The 13495-nt window shown below is 38.8% G+C and overlaps 3 protein-coding genes and 1 long non-coding RNA gene across 4 annotated transcripts; 3 read left to right on the top strand and 1 right to left on the bottom strand.

Annotated features, from left to right (window-relative positions):
* The first annotated feature begins 330 nt into the window (after positions 1-330).
* Positions 331-4041, top strand: LOC145734751 (zinc finger Y-chromosomal protein-like). The gene is made up of 4 exons (XM_081988350.1): positions 331-1325; positions 1500-2063; positions 3533-3698; positions 3750-4041. Exons 1-4 carry the CDS (start codon positions 1321-1323, stop codon positions 4008-4010), a joined length of 996 nt encoding a protein of 331 aa, XP_081844476.1. The 5' UTR covers positions 331-1320; the 3' UTR covers positions 4011-4041.
* LOC145734746 (uncharacterized) lies at positions 3907-5370 on the top strand. The gene is made up of 2 exons (XM_081988343.1): positions 3907-4047; positions 4107-5370. The coding sequence occupies exon 2, from the start codon at positions 4120-4122 to the stop codon at positions 5176-5178; it is 1059 nt and encodes a 352-aa protein (XP_081844469.1). The 5' UTR covers positions 3907-4047; positions 4107-4119; the 3' UTR covers positions 5179-5370.
* A 128-nt stretch (positions 5371-5498) lies between these two features.
* On the top strand, positions 5499-9339 carry LOC145734744 (zinc finger and BTB domain-containing protein 41-like). The gene is made up of 3 exons (XM_081988340.1): positions 5499-6017; positions 6069-6137; positions 6241-9339. The coding sequence occupies exons 1-3, from the start codon at positions 5977-5979 to the stop codon at positions 7199-7201; spliced, it is 1071 nt and encodes a 356-aa protein (XP_081844466.1). The 5' UTR covers positions 5499-5976; the 3' UTR covers positions 7202-9339.
* A 2040-nt stretch (positions 9340-11379) lies between these two features.
* LOC145734826 (uncharacterized) lies at positions 11380-11772 on the bottom strand. Its single transcript, XR_014179501.1, has 2 exons — positions 11661-11772; positions 11380-11558 (listed from the first exon to the last, which is right to left on the bottom strand). It is a non-coding gene; the product is annotated as an uncharacterized LOC145734826 (long non-coding RNA).
* Positions 11773-13495: the final 1723 nt, after the last annotated feature.

Genomic DNA, 13495 nt, shown 5'->3' with positions numbered 1-13495 from the left:
AAAAAGGATCAGCTGATCGAGCACGTTCGAGTGCACACCGGCGAAAAACCGCACGTGTGCAAGTTTTGCGGACGGGGTTTCACCCAGAGGACACCTCTAAAGATACACCAGAGAACGCACAGCGGCGAACGACCGTACGTTTGCGCATGTTGCGGCAAGGGGTTCGTCACCAAAACGTCAGTCGATTCGCACATGAGAAGTTGCGGAGGAAACGTCGTGTCCGCGTTTGCCTCCACCTGGATGGGACATCCCCTACCCCAACTCAGTCAGCTCACTCAGTCTTTTAATCATATCGGGCAGATTGGACAGCCTAACAAATATTATTCTTTGTAAACTTAGTAGTTACTATATCACTATAGATCTAGGAAAAATAGAGATGAAATGACGTTCATTTGACAGGTCAAGTTTCACTCTCTAGTAGTCTTCAAATTGATCAACATCTTTTTACAGATGGCACTGATGATTTGACCTACCTATTCTAGATCTGTACTTATATAGTTTTTGATCTTCCGAAGAGTGTCTGGATAGTACTCTTTTGTGACCGTACTATTTGAGCGTATAACATTCTTGAAAGCAAGGAACGGAATTCTCAAGAGAAGTGTTGATAGAATGTGACAGAAGAAGCTGACACATGGCGGATTCTGGTCACATTCTACAGGTCTTGATAATTCCCTTCCCTCATTTCAAGAATACACACCCTGGCTACTTGTCCAAACTAAAGTCGTTTTGAATATTTTAAAACCAAATTAGCATTATTGCATGGGTTGTTCAAACCTTTTTCTACAATTAAATTAGCTTACAAAGCGTTAATGAAGAATAATGCTCAAGTCTACATGTACAGCATACAGGTGGGGTAAATCCAAAATAGAAAAACCGTGTAACGGACAGAGAAACGTAGGTAATTGCATGCGCGGGAGAAAGACAGAAAAGGAAAAAAATTGCGCTGTTGCCAACCGCTATTCAATACCCTCGACAAACTTACTGGCAACAGCGCGCTAAAAATATGGCCTACTTGATATTGTTTTCGTTTTCTGTCTTTCTCCCGCGCACGCAATTACCTACGTTTCTCTGTCCGTTACACGGTTTTCCTATGGTCGCTACACCTGTATATGCTGTAGCATAGAGTAAAAGATAATTCTTATCATTTAGTCTATGGCTGTATCAGAATGAGTAGAAAATATGAGTTGATTAAAAAAAGCAGCTATTTTTTAACCAACAATATACTGTGATTTAAACGCTGCACATGTGAACTTGACTAACCTAACCTAAAATATTTCATCGTGACTTTTACATATAATTACTGTCAAACTGCAATCCTAAATGGAGTAAGTAAAATGAAATCTTGTTGAGTTTATAATTTTATATATAACACGTTATGTTTATATGCTAACAGTTTATGCTTTTATGTATCAAAATATATTATTTTAAAGCAGTGGGTGTTTATGTGAATTTCCTTCTGTTTCCTCTGGTGCAGTTTTAAAGCAAATTTTTACTTTTAGGACTGAAAAATGCGAGGAGATTCTGATTGAAATTGTGGAAGATCCCCCTGAAGGGGAAAACGAATTAAAACCAGTGAAATTAGAACCAAACTTGGAACTGGAAGAGCCTAGAAGAAAAACCCGTTCTTGTAACGCTTGCGGAAAACTTAGGAAAGACTTAGGTCGTCACCTGGAATCGCACGGTTACGACAATTGCCTAGAGTGTTTGCTACATTTCCCCGACAAGAAATCGCTTGACGATCATTTGGTGTTTGTGCACCAGGTCTCGCCAGAATGTCACCATTGTGGCGTCTGTGACGTTAGTTTTTCCTCGGTGGGCATACTGGCAATTCACAACGCCAAGCATACGGGACGTTTCGAGTGTCCTTTGTGCAATTTTGTGGTCAAAGGCCGTTATTCCCTAATCAATCACATCAAACGACACGAGGGCAAATTCCGAGTAAGTTGCGACTTGTGCGGACAAGGCTTCTTCAGCAAAACGTCACTCTCCAGTCACCTGGAAATGCACGAAGGTATACCAAAGTACCAGTGCGAGTACTGCAAGAAACGATTCACAGTTAAAAGGTGAGATACATTTAAAAATAGGGTTGTCTACCAAAAAAAAATGTTTTTGCTCTAACTCTTCCTACTGACTGACTTTGGCGCCCTCTAGCGGCCAAACCGTCCAACCAATCACCTGATTTTATCATGTTTTATGAAAGCTGACACTTTGAGCTACATTTTTGTCTCAGTGACATTTTGACGTCAGCTGTCAAATTACTGAGTTATTCAAGGTCAAAGTGATCAGTGCCAGAAAAAACACGATTTTTTTTAATTCACTGACTTTTACGCCCTCTAGCGGCCAAACCGAGCAACGAATCGCGTGATTTAATCATATTTTCTGAAAGCTGACACTTTGAACTGCGTTCTTGCTTCAGTGACATTTTGACGTCAGCTGTCAAATTACTGAGTTATTCAAGATGAAAGTGATTAGTGCCAGAAAAATCACGATTTTTTTTAATTCACTAACTTTGATGCCCTATAGAGGCCAAATCGTCCAACTAATCAGGTGATTTCATCATATTTTCTGAAAGCTGACACTTTGAACTGCATTTTTGCTTCAGTGACATTTTGACGTCAGCTGTCAAATTACTGAGTTATTCAAGGTCAAAGTGATCAGTGCCAGAAAAATCACGATTTTTTTAAATTTACTGTCTTTGACGCCCTCTAGAGGCCAAACCGTCCAACCAATCGCGTGATTTGATCATATTTTCTGAAAGCTGACACTTTGAGCTACATTCTTGCTTCAGTGACATTTTAACGTCAGCTGTCAAATTACTGAGTTATTCAAAGTCAAAGTGGTCAGTGTCAGAAAAATCACGATTTTTTTAATTCACTGACTTTGATAGCCTCTAGCGGCCAAACCGTACAACCAATCACGTGATTTGATCATATTTTATGAAAGCTGACACTTTGAGCTACATTTTTGTCTCAGTGACATTTTGACATCAGCTGTCAAATTACTGAGTTATTCAAGGTCAAAGTGATCAGTGCCAGAAAAATCACGATTTTTTTAAATTTACTGTCTTTGACGCCCTCTAGAGGCCAAACCGTCCAACCAATCGCGTGATTTGATCATATTTTCTGAAAGCTGACACTCTGAACTGCATTCTTGCTTCAGTGACATTTTGACGTCAGCCGTCAAATTACTGAGTTATTCAAGGTCAAAGTGATCAGTGTCAGAAAAATCACGATTTTTTTAATTCACTGACTTTGACGCCCTCTAGCGGCCAAACCATCTAACAAATCACGCGATTTGATCATATTTTCTGAAAGCTGACATTCTGAACTGCATTCTTGCTTCAGTGACATTTTGACGTCAGCTGTCAAATTACTGAGTTATTCAAGATCAAAGTGATCATTGTCAGAAAAATCAGGATTTTTTTAATTCACCGATTTTGACGCACTATACTCTCTCCACTTTGGTAGACGACCCTATTCTGTGTAATTCAGACGGATCAGTGCTAGGAGTTTTATAATAATATCCATTACAGATACCTAGACGTTCACAAAGGATACAATCACAAAAAAGAACTGTACGGAGTGGAAGAAAAATTTCAGTGCGAGGTCTGCGGACGACCGTTCAGTTTCGAAAAAAGCCTCGTCAGACATTTGAGCGTCATTCACAAAGTGGGAGAGGACCGAACCGTGGACTGTCCAGTAAGTAATCTTCCAACACCAATTCCCCCTGTCTACGGTACCACTTTACAGGTGTGCAAGAAAAGGATAGCCAACAATCATAATCTGAAGAAACATATGCGCACTCACACCGGGGAAAAACGGTTCTGTTGCGACTTGTGCGGTAAAGTTTTCTCGGAGAAAAAGTACCTGCTCAAACACCAGGTGATTCACGAACGGGAAAAAGAGCACAAACACCAAAGGCTGGAACTGATGCAGAAGAGCGAATGTTTTGACGATGATGACGTGGTTTTGGTTGAATGGGATGAAGAGGATGATATCATATTGTTTTAAGTTATTTCTATAATAAAAAATCATAAATTTTTCTATTGTAAGTGGAATTTTTCACACCCATTCTCTTAAACAGTGATTAATGTGGTGTTATTTCAGGGCGAAGCCTCAAATGTTTTTAGTAAAAACCCCCAGTGGATTGCAAATAGTTTTGGGCTCAGTACCACCCAAACTAATTCAGGTCAATGCAACCCAAAAGTTGAAACGAAAACCGCAAGCTTGTCCGGATTGCGGGCGTATGGTGATGTTCTTGTCACGACACATGCAGGTGAAACACCACAAAATCCCCATCAAAGCCACCACAAAAGGAAACGTAAAACCGAAACAGTGTCCGGAATGTGGGAAGTACTTTCTCTGTTTAGCCAAACATCTCCGATTAATACACAACAAAGATAGCAGCAGTACAAACCTAGAATCTTGTCCAAAGTGTGGGAAAAAAGTCCGTTTTTTAACCAAACACATCAGATTAAAGCACGAACAGACTAAACCAACTTATTTATGTCCAATTTGCGGTAAATTAATTGGGACTAATTCCCGCCACCGTCATCCAGACAAATTCAAATGCGACTTGTGCATTGCTACTTTTAAAAGCCAGGAATTGTTGAACGCTCATAAAAACATCCACTCCACCGAACATCACACGTGCAATGTTTGCTGGAACATCTTTCCCACTTTGACTCAACTCGCTTTGCACCAACACAAACACACTAAAACCTACCAGTGCCCCAAGTGTGAGAAAATATTTAAAACCTCCAGCAGCCTAGCCAACCACGTATCCACCGAGGAGAACATATTCAAGTACCGGTGCGAGTTGTGCGCTAAAGGTTTCGCTTTGAAGCATCTCCTCGACGATCACCTGGACCGTCACCAGACCACCTGCAAGTACCAATGTCGGTTCTGCGAGAAAAAGTTCGCGGTTCGCTCGTATTTGCGCAGCCACGAACGACTGAACCACAAAAAGGAAATCAGCGGGCAGGAGGTGGTGTACCAGTGCGAGATTTGCTCCCGCTTATTTACGTTCGAGTGCTCGTTGAAACGACATCTGAAACTCGTGCACCAGGTGGGCGGGGGCGATCAAAAGGTGCAGTGTAAAGAGTGCGGAAAAAACGTTTACCACAACGTACAGTTTGACGGTGCACACCCGGTTGCATACCGGGGAGAAAAATTATAGGTGTGAGGTTTGTGGAGAAGCTTTTTCCAGGGCGCAGTATTTGAATAGACATATGAATCGACGGCATCAAACTTAAAATAATCCAATTTTTGTTTCAATTGTGTTTTTTCTTCCAGTTAATAAATATTTAGGCGTAGAAAGAGGCGATTATTGTGCACAATAATCGCTTTCTACGTCCGTGTATACAGGGTACTATCACTTATTTCTTCTATATACAGGGTACTATCACTTATCTATTCTATATTCACTTACCTTACGGCATGTATACAGGGTACTAACACTTATTTCGGCGATTTAGGTCACTTTACGGCTTCACTGAAACTTTATTTGACAATACAACAACGCCATTAGTGGTAAACAAGGTTTTTGAATTTTTAATTAGTGTGCCATGGAAAAAACGATTTTTGACAGATGACACAGTGAAAGGTAAACATAGGATGTGTATCGTTTCCTAGCCAGGTTAACCGATTAATTCGGACTGGTAAATATACACGGTTACTGAAAAAATATCATTCTCATAGAACAACGGAGATTTGAAGCCAGAAAACCAGAGCAACGATAACATTGTTGAAAGCCTATTTTCAAGAATCGCGTTCCGTGTAAATTCGGAGCGCGCAATCGTAATCGACAGATGACGCTAGACAGCCATGATACGCCATCTGTTAGACAATTATCGTATTACCCGTGTTGTGTCAATTAGTTTTTTTCTTTTTGTGTCAGTCCGTTTGTTTATTTTGAATTTGATCACAAATTTAGCCCTCACACCTTCAGGAAAACTGTGTATTTCAGAATAAGAACATGAAAGGATTGTATTGCAGAGCCAAGCCTGACAAAGCAAAGTAAGTGTTGCATTAATTTCATCTGCTTTTTTCTAAATGCAACCCTTTTAGTCTGGATCAAGTTCTGGACATTTTTTACCTCCTAGGATATGAAATAGCCCTTCTAAGCCGGCAGTACAGGTACACAATAGGCTTATTTAGGCTCATTTTTTGTGTGAAAAGTGGTCAATTCAACACTGACCCCATTACTTTTAATATTATTTTTAATTACAGTCATTTTTAGGTTTTTAAAAAGGACTTCTTCTAAGACAAACATGGAAAACGTTCGATTAAGACTTAGAAGCACTCGAAGACGTAAAGATCTCAACTGTCTAGTAAACGAGGCAATAAAGCAAGCAAAGAAACGTGGTGGAAACAAATCAGGGCTATGCCCTGAATGCGGTAAAGTCGTTCCAAACCTAACCAATCACTTGAGAGACCACAAAAGCGTGTTCACGTGCGATCGCTGTTTCGTGAACTTTAAAACCGAAAAACACCTCCAAGAACACCGGGAAGTGCACGACGAAGAAAATCCGCACAAATGCGATCAGTGCACGTTAATTTTCAAGAACGTCACCAAACTAGCTCTGCACCGTTTCACCCATACGGGGGGTTACGAGTGCCCAATTTGCGGTTTTGTCGCCACCAGTAAATTTAGAAATTCCATAATCGCCCACATTAAGCGTCACGAAGATAACTACGCCGTGCGGTGCGATATTTGCAACAAAGGATTTCTGTGCAAGAAGAAACTGGAGGAGCACCTGGAATGGCACGACAACGTGCCCAAGTACGAGTGTCAGATCTGTCACAAACGTTTTCCGGTCAAGTCCTATTTGACGTTGCACAACAAGTTCAATCACAAAAAGGAACTGTTCGGCACCGAGGAGATATTCCAGTGCGAGATTTGCGGTCGCAAGTTTACGTTCGAGAAAAGCTTCAAGCGACACCTGAGTTGCATTCATCGGATCGGCAAGGATTTCACGGTTAAGTGTCCGGTGTGCGAGAAAGTGATTGCGAACAATCACAATTTGAAGAAACACATGAAAGTGCACACGGGCGAGAAGGATTACAGTTGCCACGTGTGCGGTAAAACGTTCTCGCAGAAACAGTACGTCAGTAGGCATCAGCGCGTCCATCAAACCGATAAAGAGGAAGAGAAAAAGGAATCGATTCAAGTCGACTTACTGGAATGTAAGGTGGAATAGTTATTTATACAACATGTGACTTAAAAGTCACGTGTTTTACACAATGTTTTATTAAATTTCGACTTTTTTGAATGTCAGAGTGATTTAAAAAATTGCTATGTTTCACCTATAAGTTATGAATACCTAATACTTTGGAAAGGGTGTAGGTTATAGTGTTCATAACAACCTGAGGGCATTATGTTTGATTTGATCATATTTTTTGAAAGCTGACATTTTTGCTTCAGTGGCATTTTGACGTTAGCTGTCAAATTACTGAGTTACTCCAGGTCAAAGTGATCAGTGTCAGAAAAAGCAGGATTACTTTAATTCACTGACTTTGACGCCCTCTAGCGGCCAAACCGAGCACGAATCACGTGATTTGATCATATTTTCTGAAAGCCGACACTTTGAACTGCATTTTTGCTTCAGTGGCATTTTGACGTTAACTGTCATATTACTGAGTTATTGAAGGTCAAAGTGATCAGTGCCAGAAAAATCACGATTTTTTTAATTCCCTGACTTTGACGCCCTCTAGCAGCCAAACCGAGCAACGAATCACGCGATTTGATCATATTTTCTGAAAGCTGACACTTTAAACTGCATTTTTGCTTCAGGCATTTTGACGTTAATTCACTGACTTTGACGCCCTCTAGCGGCCAAACTGTCCAACGAATCACGCGATTTGATCATATTTTCTGAAAGCTGACACTTTGAACTGCATTTTTGCTTCAGTGGCATTTTGACGTTAGCTGTCAAATTACTGAGTTACTCAAGGTCAAAGTGATCAGTGTCAGAAAAATCACGTTTTATTTTAATTCACTGACTTTGACGCTCTCTAGCGGCCAAACCGAGCAACGAATCACGTGATTTGATCAAATTTTCTGAAAGCTGACACTTTGAACTGCATTTTTGCTTCAGTGGCATTTTGACGTTAGCTGTCAAATTATTTAGTTATTCAGGGTGAAATTGATCAGCGTCAGAAAAATCATGACTTTTTTAATTCACTGACTTTGACGCCCTCTAGCAGCCAAACCGAGCAACTAATCACGTGATTTAATCAAATTTTCTGAAAGCTGACACTTTGAACTGCATTTTTGCTTCAGTGGCATTTTGACGTTAGCTGTCAAATTACTGCGTTATTCAGGGTGAAATTGATCAGTGTCAGAAAAATCAGGATTTTTTTAATTCCCTGACTTTGACGCCCTCTAGCAGCCAAACCGAGCACGAATCACGTGATTTGATCATATTTTCTGAAAGCTGACACTTTGAACTGCATTTTTGCTTCAGTGGCATTTTGACGTTAGCTGTCAAATTACTGAGTTACTCAAGGTCAAAGTGATCAGTGTCAGAACAATCAGGATTTTTTTAATTCCCTGACTTTGACGCCCTCTAGCTGCCAAACCGAGCAACGAATCACGCGATTTGATCATATTTTCTGAAAGCTGACACTTTGAACTGCATTTTTACTTCAGTGGCATTTTGACGTTAGCTGTCAAATTACTGAGTTAGTCAAGTCAGTGTCAGAACAATCAGGATTTGTTTAATTCACTGATTTTGACGCCCTCTAGCGGCCAAACCATCCAACAAATCACGTGATTTGATCCAATTTTCTGAAAGCTGACACTTTACAGGTGTGGTAAATCCAAAAGCGACCAATAGGAAAACCGTGTAACGGACACAGAGAAACGTAGGTAATTGCATGCGCGAGAGAAAGACAGTAAACGAAAAAAATACCAAGTAGGCCATATTTTTAGTACGCTGTTGCCAAAATCCAATACCGTCGACAAAATGTATGGCAACAACGTACTGAAAATATGGCCTACTTGGTATTTTTTTCGTTTACTGTCTTTCTCCCGCGCATGCAATTACCTTCGTTTCTCTGTCCGTTACACGGTTTTCCTATGGTCGCTTTTGGATTTACCACACCTGTATAGTTCCATTTTTGGCTGTTTCGGCCTTCAGGACATTATGTTCTCTCTCCTTGGTACATAAATAGCTATTAAACATCTAGTGAATTAAAAAAATGTTTAAATCCTAAGCGTTGAATAATTGACTAATAAAAGGACGAAATTTAATAAAAAAATTGTGTCGTTATGTTATCCTAGATGTTACTGTGAAAGAACATCCCTTAAATCCAGCTAAATAAAACATTTTTTTTTACGTTTAATATTTGGTTATTTACACCCTTGTTTTATTAACGTAATAATGATTATTCTAATAGTTTAACAAATTTTTAGGCTTGAAGTAGTGATTAAAGAAGAGTTTGACGACCAAAAAACTGCCGATCAACCACCACGCAAATCAAAACGTTTGCCCAAGAGACGTTTAGCAAAAAAATCAAATCTCGACTGGTTATTGGAGGATGAGGCAGATTTGAAACCGAACCGAACGCGTCGAATCAAAAAGGAGAAACTGGAAAAACTACCAAAAAACCAGAAAGCCAACATGTGGACCTGCAAATTTTGTTTTGAAACGTTCAATTCCAGGAAAGAAATGTTTCAACATCGCAAAGAGCACGGTGACGTGGATAAGTGTGGCAATGCAGGCGATCGAGACCAAAAGTATCACTTTGACGAGGAACACGAAATCTACATATGCAACAATTGCTCTGCAGAGTGTTTGGACCGGGAGGAAATCGAAAAACACGTGCAAAACCACGAAAAGAAGCTAACTTGTTACGTGTGCAAAGAAGACTTGTTCGGAGCAATCAACTATTCAGTGCACGTACAAAAACACCGGGACGACAAAATGTTTCCGTGTCCCTGGTGCCAGTACATGTCGCAAAAAAAGGAAGCGATGCAGGTACACATTAATCGACTTCACTTACAAATTTACGATTTTCAATGCACCAAGTGCGGTAAATATTTCAATGACGCACTAAGTTTCAAAGAACACGACAACGTCCATCTGGATTTGAAACCGTTCGGTTGTGTGGTGTGCAACAAACATTTTTACTACTCCAGATACTTGTTGTCTCACCAGTTGCGCACCCATACGGTTCGAGTGTTGGATCCCGACTCCAAAACTCAATGCAACGTTTGCCAGAAAATTTTTGCCCGACTGGACACTCTGGAGAAGCACTACGCTTCCAAACACTTAACGCAACGCACCGGACCGTACGAGAAAAAACACTTGTGCGAAGTGTGCGGTCAGGGCTTTTCCCGACCGGACAAACTGAAAATCCACTACAGGAAACACACAGGAGAGAAACCGTACTCGTGCGTTTATTGCAGCAAAAGCTTCATCAAAAGGGACTACCTGGTGATGCACGAGAGGATTCACTCGGGGGAGAAACCGTACTCGTGCGACATATGCGGAAAGTGTTTCAATCAGGGCGCCCCCTTGCGGATCCATCTGAGAAGTCACACAGGAGAACGACCCTACATTTGTCCCTATTGTGGGGCCGGTTCGGTTTCAAGGGGCGCTTTAAACAGTCACATCAAAAGTTGTCTGAGTACGGCGCAAGTTTTGAGTATTCCCTAAAATTTCTCGCTTAGAACGTTTGAAATTGCCTCTCGTTACACAGTACAGTGTTGCCACAGTGTTCTACAGTGGCAACACTGTAAGACGTATGTTCTGTAACTAAACTGTGATAGTACCAATCAAGGTTTGAAACACCGCACTACTTCGCAGTCACGTGAACAGTGAACTAAACTGATACCGTCTCGAACTTTTTCCATCAAGTACCTTATACAGGGTGGTCTAGTTTTAAATGTCAGTAAGTCACAATTTGATAGCCCATCAAAAAATAAGTTAACATACATAAATTTTACTTAGCTTTGACAATTGACTTGGAAACGGTGAAAATTGACTTGAGAAACTTAAAAACTGTCTTTGTAGTCAGTTTTCACAGTTTTCAGACAAACTGAAAGACTGTAGCCTTGAAAATTGACTTGAGAAGCTTAAAAATTGTCTTTGGAACCAGTTTTCATAGTTTTCAGACAAACTGAAATACTTTAGCCTTGAAAATTGACTTGGAAACGGTGAAAATTGACTTGAGAAGCTTAAAAACTGTCTTTGTAGTGAGTTTTCACAGTTTTCAGACAAACTGAAAGACTTTAGCCTTGACAATTGACTTGAGAAGCTTAAAAACTGTCTTTGTAGTGAGTTTTCACAGTTTTCAAACAAACTGAAAGACTTTAGCCTTGACAATTGACTTGGAAACGGTGAAAATTGACTTGAGAGACTTAAAAACTGCCTTTGTAGTCATTTTCATGATTTTTATCACTTTTCATAATTTTGCTCTTTTTTTAGTTTTTGAACCAATTTTCATGATTTTGATCAATTTTCATGATTTTGCTCATTTTTTAGTTTTTAAACTAATTTTCATGATTTTTATCAATTTTCACAGCTTTCAGACAAACTGAAAGACTTTAACCTTGACAATTGACTTGGAAACGGTGAAAATTGACTTGAGAAACTTAAAAACTGTCTTTGTAGTGAGTTTTCACAGTTTTCAGACAAACTGAAAGACTTTAACCTTGACAATTGACTTGTAGCCATGAAAAACTGCTTTTTCTAGAATTTTTGACTACAAATTCACACATTTTCACCTTGAAAATTGGCTTGGACACCAAAAAGTGACTGAATCCATGAAAAGTGACATCAAAAGCTTAAAATTTGCATTTGGAGTAAGTTTTCATAATTTGAAAATACATTTCGACATTTTAGTGTCTAAATACGGAATATTGACATCAGATTCATGAAAATTGACTTGAGAGACTTAAAAACTGTCTTTGTAGTCAATTTTCACAGTTTTCAGACAAACTGAAAGACTTTAGCCTTGACAATTGACTTGGAAACGGTGAAAATTGACTTGAGAAGCTTAAAAATTGGCTTTGTAGTCAGTTTTCACAGTTTTCAGACAAACTGAAAGACTTTAGCTTTGACAATTGACTTGTAGCCATGAAAAACTGCTTTTTCTAGAATTTTTGACTACAAATTTACACATTTTCACTTTGAAAATTGGCTTGGACACCAAAAAGTGACTGAATCCATGAAAAGTGACCTCAAAACCTTAAAATTTGCATTTGAAGTAAGTTTTCATAATTTGATAATACATTTCCACATTTTAGTCTTGAAAATAGTCTTAAATACGGAATATTGACGTTAGATTCATGAAAATTGACTTGAAGACTAACTTTTCAAGTTGTTTTACTTTGTTTTTAATTTTCTTACAACTCTGAACTGTTTTCAGGGCTGTAAAACTGTTTTCAGCTTGGAAAATCGAGTTTTAGGGTTATCTTCACCAAGTTTTTGACATAGCAGACTTAAAAAAACTATTTTTACATTCTCCATAAGCTTAAACATGCCATTTCACGCTTTGTCAGTGTTAAATTGACTCACTGTGCTTTAAGACTGAAAAATCGAATTTTAAACCATTTTTTGTAGTAAAAGTTAAGTTTCAGACTCTTCATTGATGAAATTCAACAATTTTGGCATTAAATGCTACGATATTAGTCTTGAACACTAATTTTTAGAATTAAATTAGTTTGAAAATTCCTATATTCTTCTAATCTAGAAAAATTAGTCCAAAAATCCTGTTTTTTGACTATTTTCAGTGTCAAAAATTCATCACAGACGACCAGATTTGACGCATGTCATTCACATCACATAACTAGTACTCATTTCATGATTACTTGTTCCAAAAAGCGTTCTTCAGGAAAATTACATAATGATAGGACATTTAAAACTGGACCACCCTGTGTAATATTGTATTTATTTATTTTTTTCTTTTTTTTTGATAACATACACTCCATCTGATACATGTAGGTAGTGTTATACCATATTTTTATGGTGCTTACAGATTGTATGTGGTCGTATTATTCCACTGCTGTTAAGTTTACCATAAATGTTGTTATTTTCACTACGCTTGTGCTAAACTTAACAACTGTGGTCCTTAAAGGGGTCGTAATATTAATTTATTACATAGTGCCTAATAAAGGTTTCGAATAATCTAATGTTACATAAAAAAATACATTCCCAAATGATTACTACTAAAAAAAAAGGTTGATTTTAATTTTCTTGACAATTGGTGAATGCGCCCGTTCATTATATAGTTCAACTTTGAATAATTGGTCCATCCAATTGACTTGTTGTTTAAAATAGTACTAACATTTTATTTATTTTTCTAGTTTACTGCAAATAAAAAAGGTGTCAGCTAAGAAACCGTTACCTGGAATCTCATTTCAATGCTCGCACTGTCACCTGAAATTCCCCAGTTTGGCTGGACTAACCAAGCACATAGAAGCGGAATGCAATCGAGCGAAAAGTTCCAGTAAAGTTCCATTAAAATGTTCGGATTGTCGTAGGAAA

The sequence above is a fragment of the Ips typographus genome, linkage group LG10, assembly GCF_016097725.1.
Source record: "Ips typographus isolate SLU linkage group LG10, UJ_Ityp_2.0, whole genome shotgun sequence".
In the NCBI taxonomy this organism is placed as follows: Eukaryota; Metazoa; Arthropoda; class Insecta; order Coleoptera; family Curculionidae; genus Ips; species Ips typographus.
The sequence above is the reverse complement of the archived record's forward strand: the minus strand, read 5'-3'. Positions and strand labels throughout refer to the sequence as shown.

What these genes read in the sequence shown, in the direction of transcription:
- LOC145734746 (XM_081988343.1), top strand. Translation starts at nt 4,120, where the DNA reads ATGTTTTTAGTAAAAACCCCCAGTGGATTGCAAATAGTTTTGGGCTCA.
- LOC145734744 (XM_081988340.1), top strand. Translation starts at nt 5,977, where the DNA reads ATGAAAGGATTGTATTGCAGAGCCAAGCCTGACAAAGCAAA. An exon ending in GCCAAGCCTGACAAAGCAAA is followed by an intron (nt 6,018 to 6,068) that starts GTAAGTGTTGCA and finishes CAACCCTTTTAG; the next exon opens with TCTGGATCAAGTTCTGGACA. An exon ending in CTTCTAAGCCGGCAGTACAG is followed by an intron (nt 6,138 to 6,240) that starts GTACACAATAGG and finishes AGTCATTTTTAG; the next exon opens with GTTTTTAAAAAGGACTTCTT.
- LOC145734751 (XM_081988350.1), top strand. An exon ending in AAACGATTCACAGTTAAAAG is followed by an intron (nt 2,064 to 3,532) that starts GTGAGATACATT and finishes TATCCATTACAG; the next exon opens with ATACCTAGACGTTCACAAAG. An exon ending in ACCGAACCGTGGACTGTCCA is followed by an intron (nt 3,699 to 3,749) that starts GTAAGTAATCTT and finishes ACCACTTTACAG; the next exon opens with GTGTGCAAGAAAAGGATAGC.